This window comes from Myiozetetes cayanensis, unplaced genomic scaffold, assembly GCF_022539395.1.
Source record: "Myiozetetes cayanensis isolate MyiCay16 unplaced genomic scaffold, myiCay2020 scf4, whole genome shotgun sequence".
Lineage (NCBI taxonomy): Eukaryota > Metazoa > Chordata > Aves > Passeriformes > Tyrannidae > Myiozetetes > Myiozetetes cayanensis.
In genome coordinates this window covers 48,756,264-48,772,523 of record NW_026087631.1, presented here as the reverse complement: position 1 = coordinate 48,772,523, position 16,260 = coordinate 48,756,264, and the positions used below count along the sequence as shown (strand labels likewise).

Here is a 16,260-nt window from a genome sequence, read left to right as displayed (position 1 = left end):
AATAAATAAAACATTTCTACTATGTCTTCACTATCCCTTAATCTCTCTGCTTGTATTCTTTACAGTATTTGAATTAATATGTGGGAGTGTTTTCTTCTGAAAATTGAAAGGTAGCAAAACACAATGCCCAAAATTACTTTAAAACTGAAAAAAAAAAAAAAAAAATGTTTAGCTTCTCAGAAATAAGCCTGTAAGTATGACTTGTTTAATGTACAAACACATTAACCTGAAGCAAGTATAGGCTATTACATGTCCCTGCAGTTAAGATAACAGAACAAAGAGGAACCAAACATAAATGTTCAAGCAGTCTTTCTAATCGTGGGGATAATTAAACCTTGGACTAGACCAAGGTAAGCAGTAAACTACCCATTTCTCAATGCACAAGCTGACACTACCACAGAAATAAATTTATCAGCCAGTATCTTCTGCTATGTACCTCTCTTGATCTAGTTTAGTTACTTAAGCAGTTTCATTCCAACTCAAGCAGCAAAGCAATCAGGATGGAATGCATAAACTTTCAGTCTACCAGGGCTGCTTCACAGCAGTCTACAGCCTAAAAGCTGAAGTGGGAAGCTAGACACTCGCTATCAGCTTCTACAATGCTGGTGAAGTAAAGAGTAAGTGTATCTAAAAGGAAAACCACCCAACATACCTTTGGAAGCTCTTCAATCTGATTAGCATCTAAATACAGTTCTTCCAAGGTCTTTTCAAAAGTAAAAATCTCCTTAGGCACCTGTTCCAGGCTGCAGTGAGAATAATCAAGGGTAGTCACAGTTTCCTCCTCTCCACGGAGACAGCGGCATGGCACCAGCCGCAAAAACAAATTCCGCTTCGTTGTCATTTTCAGGCACTGTAAAACAGAAATTGGTTGATTTAAAAACCAAGACAATTAAACATTTTCATATGTGCAGTTTCTCAAACTTCAACTGCCTGCTAATTTAAAAATAATAAAAAAAAAAAAAGGAAGTTTTGTGTGAGTCCATGTATGAGACACTGTGGGGAGAGTGTGTTATTTTTTTTAAATACCACAGATTAGTAATGACATTACACCGGGTTAAACACATTTAAAACCAGATGAAGTAAAAATTTAGCCTGTGACTTCTCACCTTCTAATACAGCCTTACATTGCAGAGAATCCGAGAACTTCGAGGTAGCATTTCTGAACTCTCAGTTTTGTCTTTGCAACAGAGCTTATCCTTACCTTTACAAAGGTCAATGGGATATTTTTGTTCAGTATAATAAAACCCACCCTCTACAGATAATTAAAATATAGTTGTAGGAAATCTAATGGTTTTTTTTCTGCATGTAAACTCATGTACCTTAATTTCAAATCCCTCATGTAACAACACAACACAATAAAAAGAACCAGCATGGTCACTACCAACTCTTCTATCTATAGCTTAAAGGGAAGGTTTCCAAATGCACAGACAACAAAGCAATCTCTTTTTGCAATTTTATTCCCTTTGGAAAACTTCAAGACATCTTGCTGTGCATAGTGAAATTAAGGAAACTTCACCTTGCTATGGAAATGTATCTTTCTTCCTTTAAACTCAGTCTCCATTACAACAGTACCTTCTACTCCCGTGAGATGGCAAACCTAAATGGTGCTGACTAGCTGATGACTGACAGCACACACCAGCCATGCTCCTACCTCTTTTCTCCTCAACAAGAGCCCAAGTTTAGGTCTTTTTTCTCTAATTAGCAATGGATTTTCACAAAATCTTCAGAATGTCACCCCTCAAGCTTAAAGCTTGTCTGAAATTAGATAACAGACTCAAATCTCCAGGAAGGACCAACATATGCAGACCAACAACATAATCATGTAAGCTTCATTTCCTCAGGAAATTGGCCTAAAAATACATACTTCTCCAAAATGGCACTGAGTATTTATTTTCTCAATCAACTGCCAACACTCCAAATGAAAATATGCTTTTTTTATCTCCTTTTTTTTTTCTTTTTTTTTTAGAATTGGAGAAATTATATTTCAATTTCTGGACTGGTGACAGGAAACTTTCTTCTCCAAGCATCAAAAAAGTCTTTCAGACACATTTAGCAGACTGCACTTCAACATTCAGATGGCATATTAGTAATACTGTGAGAAAATAAAGTACCATGACCACCGCACTATGTAAAGTCACAGGCTGCAAGCCCCCTTTTCTTACAAAGACACAAAAAAAAGTAATTCTCTTGGATTTTCCTCTACATGCAGCTTAGTTTGCCAAGTACTTCACAGTATGTTTAATTCACAGGACAACAGATCAAGGGACTGCAATACTTTAGTGTTTTCATTAACTAGAACTTATCACTTGGGCTGTGAACAGTCAGATTCTACATCCATCCACCAAAAAGATGGACGAAACCTCTTCATTAGAGTAGTGGGATATCAAAACTTTTTTTTTAACAATGCTTCAATGTTGCCAGGATTTAGCTAAAGTGTTGATTATCATGAGAAGACAACACTTCCCATAAAATTCACACCACCTTATTTAAATAAAGAGTGATCTAAAAAGAAAATTATAAAACCGTATTGCTACACAAAGAGTTTGGAGACTGCAAATACCATAGTGGGGATTTCCACAGAATGGAAAAGTCAGCAAAAGAGACAGCATAACCTCCTCCTACTTCTTCCAGAGGCTCAAGCATGACATCCTCCAGCCACCCACAGACAGATGCCAGTGATGTTATGGAAGTTTGTGTGCTCAACTTAGTCCCAGGTACCCATGCCTTCTCCAAGCCTCTGATGCCATACATGAAGACACAAGTTGAACTGGAAACAAGTACTGGAAGCAGAGATAGTATTTATGAATTGATCAACAGATTCTGGCAGGGGAAGGCACACCTGTATCACACCAGCTGCAACCATCTACAAGTTGACTTTGTCCGGTCATTTCAACTTCTAAGTTTTGGAAACAGAATCATGGTTAGGCTTCATGAATGAAGATTAGAGAAGGGCTCTACCCACGCTTGCTACAAGCGCGGTGATGACTAAAAAGGTCAATGAGAGATAGACAAGTCCGGTTGCAGAAGGCACAGCAGAAAGACTCCCCAGGTGATATCGACAAGATGCGATTCTTTCTCTGTCTTTTCTCCTCAAGAGTGATCCCGTGTGTGTTCTCAAAACATCTCTCAGCCTTGGCCATATTGATCATCACCACTGGTCTACTCTCACTTTCAATCAGGAGGCTTGGAGACACACTATCTATAACACTGCTGCTTCCTTTGAGAACACATGCTGGAAACAGAATATTAAGAAGTTTACTACATGCTTCATATAAATAACAAAATAAGATACCATTTTTCATTCAAATCCCTCAAAATCAGCATACATTACACTGTTTGCCCTCTCTTCTTCAGTGGCTGTTCTCTTCCCATGTAATCTTACTTGCCCATGTCTCAGAAGTTTCTGAACCAACAAAACTCATAAGGCCTAACAATGCAAAACACACATATCTAGTTTTTCTAACTTAAATCTTTATTTTCTAAGAGAAATCTTGAGCTTTTGGAAGGGCTCAGGACTAAGGATTTTTTTAAAGATCACATGCATCCACAGCAATGTAAACATGGATTTGTAAACAAATTCCTGTACAATATCACAGTGCTAGGTCATCTCCAATCAGTTAAAGTACCTCAACTCACATCTTAAACCAAAATAGCCAAACCTCATATTTAAGTATCAAATAAACAACAGTCCCCCCAAAGCACTGATTTGACCAACCTGAGCGTATATCTAACTCTTCAAAACCCGGAATGATCAAGAAAGCTGTATTTCAGTAAATGCAGGAAACTATGTAATTGATTTATTTCATATTTATGTTTGTTTCTACACATACATGAAGATTTATGTTATACAGCAGATGGCTGATAATACTATGAAATCAGCATGTCAGGATAGTCACAGGAAGTATTCCACACCACCTCTCTTCTGCAACACATATTTTATAAACCAACAGTCAGACAAATACCCCCTCCCTATCTGTCTCCATCTACCTATCTTATGATCAGCTGCTCAAGTAGAAAAACAGTAATGGATGCAAGGAATCACAAACTACAGAAGAGAATCCACTGGTAGAAGTACAGAAGACAGGAAAATGTCATTTCACACAGAACATATGCTTTACTTACACTGCTCCAAATATTAACTTCTCCATGGACAGTCTGGGTAAATACAGAAGGGAACACAAAGTATAGCATTTTTTTTCTTCCCACAAAACAGGCAAATTTAGTAGGCAGAAAAATCTTTACTACCTAATATACCACAATGTCAGACCACCTGAAGGCACCAAATCCAACAATGTACAATTGTTCTGCAAATATACAACACTGTGATGGCTTATTTACCTCCACCATTACCAACTCTAAATTTTTATGAGGCGCATATAATAAAGAACTCAAAGGAGGGGGAAAAAACAAAACCAAACTAAAACTCCCTTGTTCCCTAAACCATTAGAGCCTTCACACAAGTTTACTTGAGATTCAGTGTTCATACCAACAAGAAAAATTAGGATCTTCATAGAGTTTTTGAGGTTTTTTTAACTTCTTGAAGGAATAGGAAGGGAAAACCACCACTCTAAAATCAGAAGCTTTTCTTGAGAATTATTAAAATCCCAAAAGCTGGAAGGCATAAGGGAGAAAGGCTGTATTCTGCTTGTGAAGACTTAATCTACCAGCCCCCCAAAAAACGTTAAAAAACCCACCCTAACTTAAATAGGTATGTTAACTATGATAAATTCTTGGATTTTTCTTTTTTTCCTCATCATTTTTAGCATTTATTTCACACCTCCTCTTTCAATCTCTGATTTGAGGATCAGAGATGCTGTATTATCAGCAGAAAACTAAAAAATCGGTAGTTTAAACTACAGAGATATATGTGCATTCAGTGAAGTATAGTCTTCACTCGTTCTTATACATTAACTGTGATGGTAATAGAAAGCAAATTCCACAATAACTACACCAAATGGAACAAAGGAAAATGTTATTGACCTGCCTATATTGTGACGAGAGTAATAATTACGCAAACAAGTTTTCCTTTAGGGGTTCAGTAGTAGTTAATTATTTGGCAAAGTCTCAAATTCAAGAGAAAAATTGAAGTGTTTTCTGATTTAAGTATGGAGTGTATATAAGTCTGGTATAAAAGTGGTGCTTAAGCAGTATGATCAAAAAGAGAGAGAGGGAAGAATTTACAACTGAAAGATGTTTTGCTGTGAAACTCTATAGATCAGAAACACATTTTTCTGCCTTTTACCTATATAACTAGATAGGTAGATATTAGTTGATAAAGTCCATCCCATTTGACTCCATGAATGACTTTGAGCACTTCAGAGTTTTAGAACTGATAAAAAAGGCCAAATTGGCCAAGAGGTGTTAGGGTACTTGTTCACAATATTCAATGGGAAAAAAGTTACAAATAAATTCCTCCCTTTTGAAATTGAGGTTTCTCTACTTTCAGATATGATTTCACCTTCCCAGATGATTAAACAGCAAAGAATCTACTGCCAGCCTCAGATTTTACTATGGGTATCAGCCCTCCACTGTAACAAGCAGTGGTTGACACTCACTAAAAACCAGTAACATAACAAGTACAAAATACTGTGTAATTAATCAACATCCAGAAAAAAATTATGTGGCAAGACAAATACTGTAATACTATCAGATCTACTGTAACAACAGTGGATGGTATCTGTGTGGTGGGTTGACCTTGACTGGCTGCCAAGTGCCTGCCAAGCCTCTCTAACATGTTGTCTCTGCTCCCTCCTCCTCTCATTCCTCCCCTGTTCCAGTGTGGGGTCTTTCCCACAGAAGACTGTCCATCATGGGCTACAGTTCTTTACGAACTGCTCCAGTGTGGGTCCCTACCACTGGGTGCAGCCCTTCAGGCACAGGCTGCTTCAGCATGGGTTCCCCCATGGGGTCACAAGTCTTGCCAGCAAACCTTCTCCAGCATAGACTCCTCTCTCCACGGGGCCACAGGTCCTACCAGAGGCCTGCTGCACCACAAGCTTCCCACACAGTCACAGCCTCCTTTGGACATCCACCTCCTCCAGCATGGGGTTCTCCAACTCTGCTCTGGTGCCTGGAGCACCTTTTCCCCGTCTTTGACTGACCTTGGTGACTGCAGGGTTATCTCACACATATTGTCACCTTTCTTCCCTGGCTGCTGTGTAGGTGATTTTTATGGTTCCTTATATATGTTATCACAGAGGGACTACCAAGACTGCTGACTGACTCCACTTTGGCCAGTATTGGGTCCATCTTGGAGCCAGCTAGAATTAGTTACATCCAGCATGGCAGCAGCTTTAGGAAGCTTCTGCATTTGGTGCAGTCACATCTGCAGTCCCCTTGTAGAAGTGTAGCAGACAGGGGGCTAATGTGTCTGTCTCAAACACCAATAGCAGGATAGCCATGGAGCCAACTAAAGACTATTGGTAAGAACAGCCAAGGACTGTGGGCAGTGACACGCTGTGAGAAAGAACAAGATGTGGCTGGAGAAGAGGGCCATTTGGAGGTAGGACAGTGCTTTTCTGGGACAAATCTCCTTGTTCTAGTTCCTGGAGGTAAGCACAAAACCATACAGCACAGGCACAGAAATGAGGTGGAGAACTGGGCATGGTCTGTAGGGGGAAGAAATCAACACCACCGAAGACCCCCAAAGCCCTCTGACACATTTCCAGAAAGGTCTAGAAGAACACGCTGTGCATGATAACTAATTAGCATAGAAAGTGGGACACTTATCTCCAGGACAGGGAAAGCTTATCTATAAAAAGGTACCACCCTCAGGCCCAGGTGCATGGGTGCTCCCAGGACCCTGGACACTCCATCAGCTGGATCAATGCTGGAACCAGGACTGATGATCTCTCTTCCTTCCTCTCTCTCTCCATCTTTAATTCATCTCTCTCTTCCCCTTCACTCTACCTCTTCATCCCAAACCCACTGCCATGTACTTATACTAGAAGATCAGGGACTAACATACCATTTTCCACACTGTGTAATTTACCAATAAAACTTTATAAGTTTTCATGGACCTTCTGACTTTAGTCATTTCTTTTGTCTGCAAGCGTCTACAAATCTTGGGTGCTCCCTCCCTCTTAAGGGTGGGATGCTACACCCTCACTACTAAAACCTTGCCACATACCCCCAACACAAACTACAAACAGTGAAACTGAATAGACTAAAATCAATGAAGCAGAAAAGTGAAGCATTGGTGAGAAGACCAATGAAGCAAAGAAAGATACACAACAAGCCTGGATACACACTAGTTTTTAATCCAGAGGAGACACCATCATTCAGTGAAGCATCACTCTTCCCTGGAACTCTTTGATGATTCCCTGTACACCCCATCAGCCAAGAAATTAGCAGCCCAACAGCACATCCAAACAAAAGAAAAGTAACAAACAAACAAAAAATCAAACAACAAAAACAAACAAAAAACACCAACCAAAAACCCCCACACAGCCTCCAGTTATTACAGTTCTTCAGAAGCTCTGAACTCAGGCTGGTTACAAGTAGAATTTAGGCTCACAGTAATTTTGTTCCCAATCTCTGTTAATTTGTTCTAAAAAGCACCAGTTTCACCATTAGTCCCTTAAACTTCCCGTGTGATGCTAACGGGATGTGATCACTCATGTTCTAGGCTGGTAAAAGCTCTTCTCCCCACTTTCAAGTGTTTTAAAATGGTGTTATATCAGCAGCAGAGCTGAAAACGAAACCAGCTATCACATGTTTATACAGTAAGGCAAGATGATCTAGGCACAAAAATACACAGTCGGGTTCTTCTTAGCCCAGTCCACTACCTACAAAATAGTTCAGAATTATGGAGCTGAGTACATGTACACAAAGAAAAGGGAAGAATTGTGTTGGTGAGGATGTAACCTAACATGTTGCCCAACAAACACAAGAAGGCTTAATTGGCCAACTGCCAAAAGTCCAAACATACTCAATGTCAAAGCAAAGAATTACAAAAAAACCCCCTTATTTATTACGAAACTTACTTAATCCACTAAAAAATGAACCATACACCAAAACAATTTACTACTTACTTCTTCTACATTAAATTAAAAAAAAAAAAATGAACGCTGGGCATAAAAAAATTAACCATTCTGTCCTTAGAGACGTTAAGGGTTTTTCTCTTTCTAAAGCAGCTACAAACACCACAGAAAACACTAAGACGCAGCCATTCATCTTGCTAATCTGAGATGCTATATTGTGAAAAGTCACAGTACAACTTATGTGAACCTATTCCAACTATGGACAACATTAATCCTTATGAATTTGGGAAAAAAGTAAGCATCTTAGTACTTCCAAAAGGAACACAAAACCTTTTCAGTTTTTACAGTAAATGAAGCACACAATTATTCATTCTTTGAACTCAGGAAAGACTTGGCATTTCTCACTCATCAGTAAAAAAAAAAAAAAAAAAAAGGCGGGGGGATGTAGAAGGTGCTAAGATTTGGTACAAGACTTCCCCTAAAATCAATCCAGTCCACTTGGACAGGAATGGTGAAGTCTTAAGCTAACAAACTGCAACCACCATCTTGCAATCCTCGCTTGAAAATGTGTTTCTCTGCAATCCTTTTTCTTGTCCTCTTCGGGAGAGAAAAGGATGGCTCAAACCTGATGGCCACTGACAAGGACCCAAACCATGAAAAGACAGCCTGTACTGTGAATAAACTGTCTCTCTACAAGCAGCACTGGCTGAGGTGGCAAAGCCTCATTTGATGACAATGCCAGCTTAAGGTATTTTTACCTCTTCCTCCCTTCTCATCCAAGCTATTTCTCTGTGTCTCTTCTAGGAAAAAAAAGGTCTCAAAACTGGATTGGTTATGTCATTCATTTGAATGAGACTGGCAAAAACTCAGGTGAGGGTAAACAAATGAACCACAGTGCTGTACTCTGGTGGGAGAACACACGATTGGAAATAAAATGGATTTTGGAACCATGTCACCATTTTGATATGAAGCCTCCCCACTTCTGGTATGAAAACAATGCTCAACTGCATGTCCTCATGCAGGCAAGGAACACCAAAAAACACAGTACGCTCGCTCACAGACAGTGTTCAGAGAAAAAGAAATAAAAGGCATTACTCTTGAAAAAATAGTGAATGGTAACAACAGGAGGGAGAACATGGTAGTAAATACATTAAATAATAGCCAATTGTTAAATGCAAAAATATTAAGGATATTTGTTACCTTTTTTGAGAAAACTAAGGAAACAGAGAGGACAGAAATCAGGGTTTTTTAACTGATTCAGCATATCAGAAGATAACCAAAAACAGCCATACTCTACTCTTAGCTTCCAGAAGTATCAAGTTGCAAGCTTCTCTTGGGGTTAACCAATTTGCAAGCTCTCAATGCCTCTACATATTAAAACAAACAAACTGAAAACATCCATCCATCTCCAAGGGCAGTAAGATAATTTTAGGTAACTCCCAGAAAAGCAGTGTCAGGCCTCAATTCTGGAAATATTTGCTTAAATTATCTCTTTCTTGTATTCTAAAAGTAAATTCTAAACAGATTTCAATTTATTATTTCTATCTTGTTTTCTTTAAAATACTCAGAAACCCCTTACACAATTAGAATGTGATTTTTTTTAAATCAAACTATTTTAGAAAACCTCTTTACTTAGTTGATAACATTATCCTGCTTCAACAAGAGCATTCTCTGGCTTTATTGAAACTAGAGGATCTATAACCGAATATTTGTTGTAACAGTTATTTTTCAGCTGAAAAATTTATCTAAACTGACTATGCTGAAACAAATATAAAGAGTTAATTTTGACAAGTATAAGAGTATAATTTTGATCCTAAATATATCAAAAGAACTCTTTAACAATTTCTGGTTTTTTTCTGCAATTGTAACAAAGCAACAATACAACAAAGCAGTCAGTACTTGGCCTTATCATGGCAAAAGCTTAAAAATGGCAAAACCAGAATGACTGCCGAAAAAGAACAAAAGTATTATGCTTAAACTGAAAAGACGGGGGAAACTCTGGCCTACAAAACAAAACCGACACAACATTCTATTTCCAGGGCAGTCTTTAACTGAAACGCAGCAATTATTCAATATCCTTACAAGCCTAGACCAACACATCAATAAGGCAATATGAGAGTACAGATTTGTAATTCAACCACCCTGATACATCCTCAAGAGAAAAATGGTAGCGCTTTAAGGCAAGACATATTATGGAAACATCCTCAGCAAAAATTAAAAAAGCTGAGAAAAATTACAGAGTAAGTTTACAGTAAAAACTAAATTTTAAAATATTTGGATATCCAAGCAATTTTAACTTTTTAAAAATATTTACACTGGCTTTTCATATTAACACTACACAGTACTACACAGTAATACACACACACTGTCACAACACAATTGCAGCCCAGACAGTTGCAAGTATATTCTCACACATTTTCATTTGCTTTTTTCCTGAGACGGTTCTAGAAACTAACTTCCATCTGGACAGCCAATCTATCCAATTAAGTGCCTCTACAACATTTCCTCTGAAGAATGGTTTCTAATTGGATACCATTAACAATGATGTGATTAGCACTAGATCTGAGCTTCATTTTTGATATTTGACTTGATTGCGTATTCTTTGTGTGCATATTTGTTGTGTTACTAAGAAAACCTTAAGAGGAATAAATTGATTTTTAAAAGCACTGTGCTTGAGTCTCACTCACTTCTCCACACAAAAAAAAACCAAAAACAAACCACATATAAATGTAAGGATTTTTACTATGGCAAACTGAAGTTTGAAGGAAACTGGAGTCCCACAAACCTTCATAGAACATACAAAAAAAAAACCAAAAAACCAAGCTTTTTTAAAAGCTGTGACATTGATATTTCAGTATTTCAACACTGATGTTTTCAAATGGCTAAAGAATTCCTTTACATTATGGAACTAACAAGGTTCAGATGTAATGTTTCTCATTTTTAAGTTAATATATATAGCCAGGAACATGAAATATTTATCCCAACGGGATATTGAAGTGCACTCCATTCCTGCTAGCCACCATATCCCTTTTTTTTTTTTTTAAATATGCAGTAGAAAAAAATCACAGCTACTATACAGCTAGTAATCACAGCTATTTGGTACAGCTAGCTGTAACCAAGCTACTTCAGAACTGCTTTGCTTTCAGAATCCACTAATTTCTACAGTAAATAAATCCATTTTCTGTTATTGTTACTGTGAAAAAAGATCCATGGAAACAAATGGGACAAGTTCCTGACTTTCTATACCAAGAAAACAATGAAAACTAAATACACAGAGCAACCAGACTAGGAGTTGGTAAGCTTCTGAAAGAGTTATAAAACCATATTAAACTGCTTATATTTCAGGTTTAGTCATTTGAGGGATTACATCTGTATCTGCCCTACGAGTAAATACTGTGTATCACACTGTCCACATCTATTGAAGCAGAAAGGAAGAGATAATGTCTTAACTCCTCCAGTTATACCAACATAGTCAAAAGAGATGAGTCAGCATAGGGGAAGTGAAGGAAAGAGGCATTGCTAGTCATTTGCCCATAGGAAGCAACAAACGTTACAGAGCAGTAACCACAGCTGAGGCAATGCAGCAACAGCATGGATTATTTGCTCAGTGGAGAATGCCAAAGCACACAAAGCCTACAGTGTGTAGGGTACACAAAAGGCTGGAAAACACAAGCCTGTGCTACATGATTCTATCTACTGAAGAATACACTGTTCGTAGCAATACCAAATAAAATATGCACAAGATTTTGTATCCTTTAAACTGATATTTTATAGTCTCAAAATTACAGTCATTGAAGAGTCAATGTTTATTAGCATTTCCACAATATGAGCACTATTAATAAAATCAGAGCAGATGGAAGCTGCTCTCATGTTGTTGGGATTTTTTTTTCTGGGGTAGGAGAAGTACTAGGCAATAATGATTCCTCCACAGGAATTCATAGAGAGATTCTAAAGAAAAAATATTCTATTGGGAATTCTTTTTATTCACAAAAAATACTTGTCTCTACAAATCCTTACAATATAAGGCAAAAGCAACTTAGTGCCATCTGCACTGACATAATTTAATAAAGAAAAAAGCTGACTCTAAACAAGTGTTGCTTTTTCATAGAGCTTTGAACAGCAAACTGAACTTTGTCTTGTATAATTGTTAATACTTTTCATGTTCTTACATATGCTTTCTAGATAAAAAATGTTAACCCACCAGTAAGAAAGAAATTATATGATGTGATGTACGCCTGGGCTTCAGATCAGCAAAACAGAAAGGAAAATAAGAAGCCTAACAGGCATTTTAAGCATTTTTTCAAGCATCTTTCATCCAAGTTTTAAAAAAAAAAAAAATTCTCAAGTCAAAACACTTAATGATGCCCACTGAGATTTAAAACAGAATTATTTTCCTTTTCTATATATTCTCCTTTCTATATATACACACTAATACATAAAAGTGGATATAATTCACTTGGGTCTTCAGCAGATATTCAGAACGAAAAAAAATTGCCTTTGAAATAACATGAGAGAGGATGCAGAATAAAATTCAAGTGTTCTGAACGTGCTTATAACAAAATAGGAATAAATAAGAGGATTTCTGTTTTAATATATTGTGCAGTTGGTCCAGAGAAAATAAAAATAATGTACTTACCACTGTATTACTTTTTTCTCCCTGCTGCTTCTTCTTCCCTGAGCTTTCAAAGTCAACATTCTGTTTAAGAGAAAGGTAAAACAATTTTACTCAACCCTATCACTACCAGCTAAGAACAAAGTGATGTTATATTGTATTGGATATGTATTTTTCTTTTTTTGCAGCAGCAGCAGCAGTGGTAACAGATACTTCAGATGACCAGTGATAAGTGACCCTCAATGTAACAATACCTAACGAAATCCTATTGAACTGTACTCTAGCACATATGCAACCACATCAGACTGAGTCTCAGTATCTTGCAGGATTCTCCCACCAAAAAGACACAATGAAAAGCCCTAGCACTCAGTTTAAAGGATAGGGAGAGTACTTGGGGGAACTGTCATGTATTCCTCCTGTTTCTACTATTTTTTTAAGTATAACCTAACTGCTGCTAGAAAATGCTTACCAGATGGACTGCTGGTCTGCCCCAGCACAGCCATTCCAACCACTGTACCCTGAGGGTTGCTTACATTTAAGTGAACAAGCATTTCTTGTACCAACTATGTATTTCAGTTTCAACTTACCACTGGCTTTAGCCTGTGGAGGGTGGAAGCAAGGACAGGAAGCCTGGGAGAAACAGAGAATGTCCAAGACAACAAGGATCATGTTAGGAAAGTTAAAGTGCCAATAAAATTAAATCTGGCATGGGGCATCAAGGGCAACAAGAAAAGCTTCTATAAGGTGGTTTCTTTGCCACCAATACGGAGCTAGACAAACTTGAGAAGCGGGTCCATGTGAACTTCATGAAGCTCAAAAAGGCAAAGTGCAAGGTGCTGCACTTAGTGTAATCGCACACATGAATAAAGACGGAGAGAAGAACTCAGTGAGAGCAGCCCTATCGAGAAAGACTTAGGGGTTCTTGTAACAAAACCTGGACGTGAGCCAAGAGTGTGCACTTAGAGCCCACAAAGCCAAATGCATCCTGAGCTGTATTTGAAGAATCATGGCCAGCAGGTCAATGGAGGTGATTCTGCCCCTCTTCTCTGCCCTTGTGCCACCCCACTAATAGTACTGCATCTAGAACAAGAAGAAATTCTTTACTATGAAGGTGATGAGGCAGTGGAAGAGACTGCCCAGAGAACCTGTGGATATCCCATCCCTGGAAGTGTTCAAGGCCTGGTTGGAACTGAACTACCTGAACTAGCTCCTGGCATCCCCATCCATGGAATGGGGTTGGAACCTGATGATCTTTAAGGTCCATTCTAGCCCAAGTCTTTCTATAACTTCTATGATTTCTATAGGTATGTGGGTGATAAAAGCAAGACTAGGAAAACGTGGGCCCTCTCCAGAGGAAACGGGCGACCTTGTTACCTGGGACATTGAGACAATGGAGAACTACCTGCTGTAGGTAAAAATCAGGTTAGAGACCATCCAAGGAACCTGAAGGTGCCCAAGTTCAAGGGACCTGATGAGGTCCTGAGGAAAGTGGCAAAGGAAACAGCTAAGCCACTATACTTGAGAAGTTGTGGAAGTTCCCAGTAATTAGAAAAGGGTTACAACCACCATTTCTAGAAAGGGAAATGAAGACCCAGGAACTACAGGTCAACCACTTGCACCTAAATGCCCAGCAAGATCATGAAGTAGATCCTTCCAGAAGCAATGTTAAGACACACAGAAAGTAAGGAGATGATTTGTGATAGCCAACATGGCTTCACTAAGTGCAAATCATGCTTGACAAATTTGGTGGACTTCTACAATGGGATTACATTTCACCTCCTCCTCATTTTTCCAATTGGTTTGAAGGACTCTGAATACATACTGATGTACCCAGAACATTAGTGGCAAAGTTTAACACAACAGATCAGGAAGTAGGGTTATACTTCAGCACACTGAATGACAGTGAGTAACACTGACGCAGTTTTTACTTTCTCCCAAATTTTTAAGGAAAAAAAAGATGAAAAAAAAGAAGGGCAGGTAAACCATAACAAGCTCTTCATTTCAGGAAGGGCTGCAAATAAGTATCTTAAACATTCCTTGTTTCAGAAACATTTCAGGCAGCCTTCAGCCCAGGAAAACCATCCTCCGTTCTGAATACTGAAAACAGTAAAAACTGCAAATTATTTCTTTAAATAATTCCAGAAGAGCATTGCAGAATCCAGATTATCTGTGCTTGTCCTTAAACATCCACTACTGCACCACTAAAATCTGTCTTGTAAACCAAGAACAATTTTAGGGCAAGGATACCAGTTATATTTTTTCCTTTTGGAACTGGGATCAGGAAGAGGAGGCGTTCTGAAGTCAACTGAGGAAGTGCAACTGTGTGCACAATCAGTATCACTGCTCTCACTGAAGCAGGATTTGCCTGCACTAGGATACCCATAATCAGAATTTTGTATTAAGTATCAGGGGAGTATACACAGATGTGCATAATCATCTCATACACAATGATAAGAAATAAATTTTACTGTCAGTGGTTACTGGTAAGATTCTGATTCAGTCACAACCTGCTACATTGGTAAGAAATGTATGGCTTACGGTGAGCTAGATTTGAGCAAACAAAATAACATGATTTTGACTGAGGAAACAAAAGATAAACATAGCTGGGGAAATATTTATCTCTAGATAGCATACCTTTTGAAATTAAACAGATATTTTGAACAAAGTAGAAAGGTCTGCAGACCACAATTTAGTTAATCTCGGATTCCCAGACTGTGGAACAGGGAGGAGTGAGAAGGGAGGACCAAGGAGTCACAAAGAATTCTCAAGAAAAAATGAATCTTGCTTTTCCTGGAAGCAGATGCTGTCATCAAGTCTCACTGTTTATAGTGTCTGACCAAAGCCAGACATTTAGAGTGAAGCAAGGAAGCAATGTCTCATTGACAAAAAACCTGACAAGTTTCAGGAGCATCACTATTTTCTTACTGACCTTAGGTAGACAAATCTAAGATGTTAATAATGAAGCATTATTTTAAGTGGCATCAGACTGACATACTTGAGGATTTATAAACTCCTAGGACCAATGCTGTCACAGCTACTGACCACCAGAATCCTTTAATGCAGGAACAGGACAGCTGCTGGTGCATTCTAAGCAAGCACACCAAGATCCACATTTGCTTCCAGCATGCCCCAAAATAACCTGCTGGCATACCACAGAAGACACGCAGTTGAGAAGTGTTCTGCCAAGGGATACAGGTATGCTTACCAACATATGGAACGGAAAAGGCACTTTGATAGGTTCTTGGACTAACTAACTTCCTCTATTAATTATATTTTAAGAGTTATACTGTTCTGCCAAAATATCTACAGTTCTACTACAGGTATTTTTATGTATCTTAAAACTGAATGGAATGCCTAGAGTGTGACAAAATGAAACTTTGTTTACTATTTACAATACCATAACAACACTTTTGTACAAAACAATTAAGGAAACACATTCATACTTGCACATGTACAGATAAAAGAGATCTGGTGGATTTTATGGTTGATTACTTTCCTTTGGGAAGCTGGTCAAAGAAGAGTCTGGTCTCCAAGGCATAAAGAAGACTGCACCTGTGACCTCAATTTTTTTAAGAAGGTATTTCCAAATTATTTACCTCACCTGTGTGGATATAGCTTCAAAAACTCTTACTGTCTAAGCATTCTGAGAGCAAATTGTGATTTTGC

The 16,260-nt window shown here is 38.2% G+C and overlaps 1 protein-coding gene across 6 annotated transcripts in view; it reads right to left on the bottom strand.

The window, feature by feature from the left end:
* ERBIN (erbb2 interacting protein) overlaps window positions 1-16,260 on the bottom strand; it is a 113,177-nt gene that overhangs the window by 61,397 nt on the left and 35,520 nt on the right. For 4 of the 6 annotated variants that reach the window (XM_050330045.1, XM_050330041.1, XM_050330046.1 and 1 more), the window contains 2 exons: window positions 12,619-12,678; window positions 653-850 (listed from right to left, as the gene is read on the bottom strand). In XM_050330045.1, coding sequence (XP_050186002.1) covers window positions 653-841 — 189 coding nt within the window. In that variant the 5' untranslated portion in view covers window positions 842-850; window positions 12,619-12,678. The remainder of the gene's footprint in view (window positions 1-652; window positions 851-12,618; window positions 12,679-16,260) is intronic. The other 2 variants (XM_050330042.1, XM_050330044.1) reach the window with 1 other exon arrangement.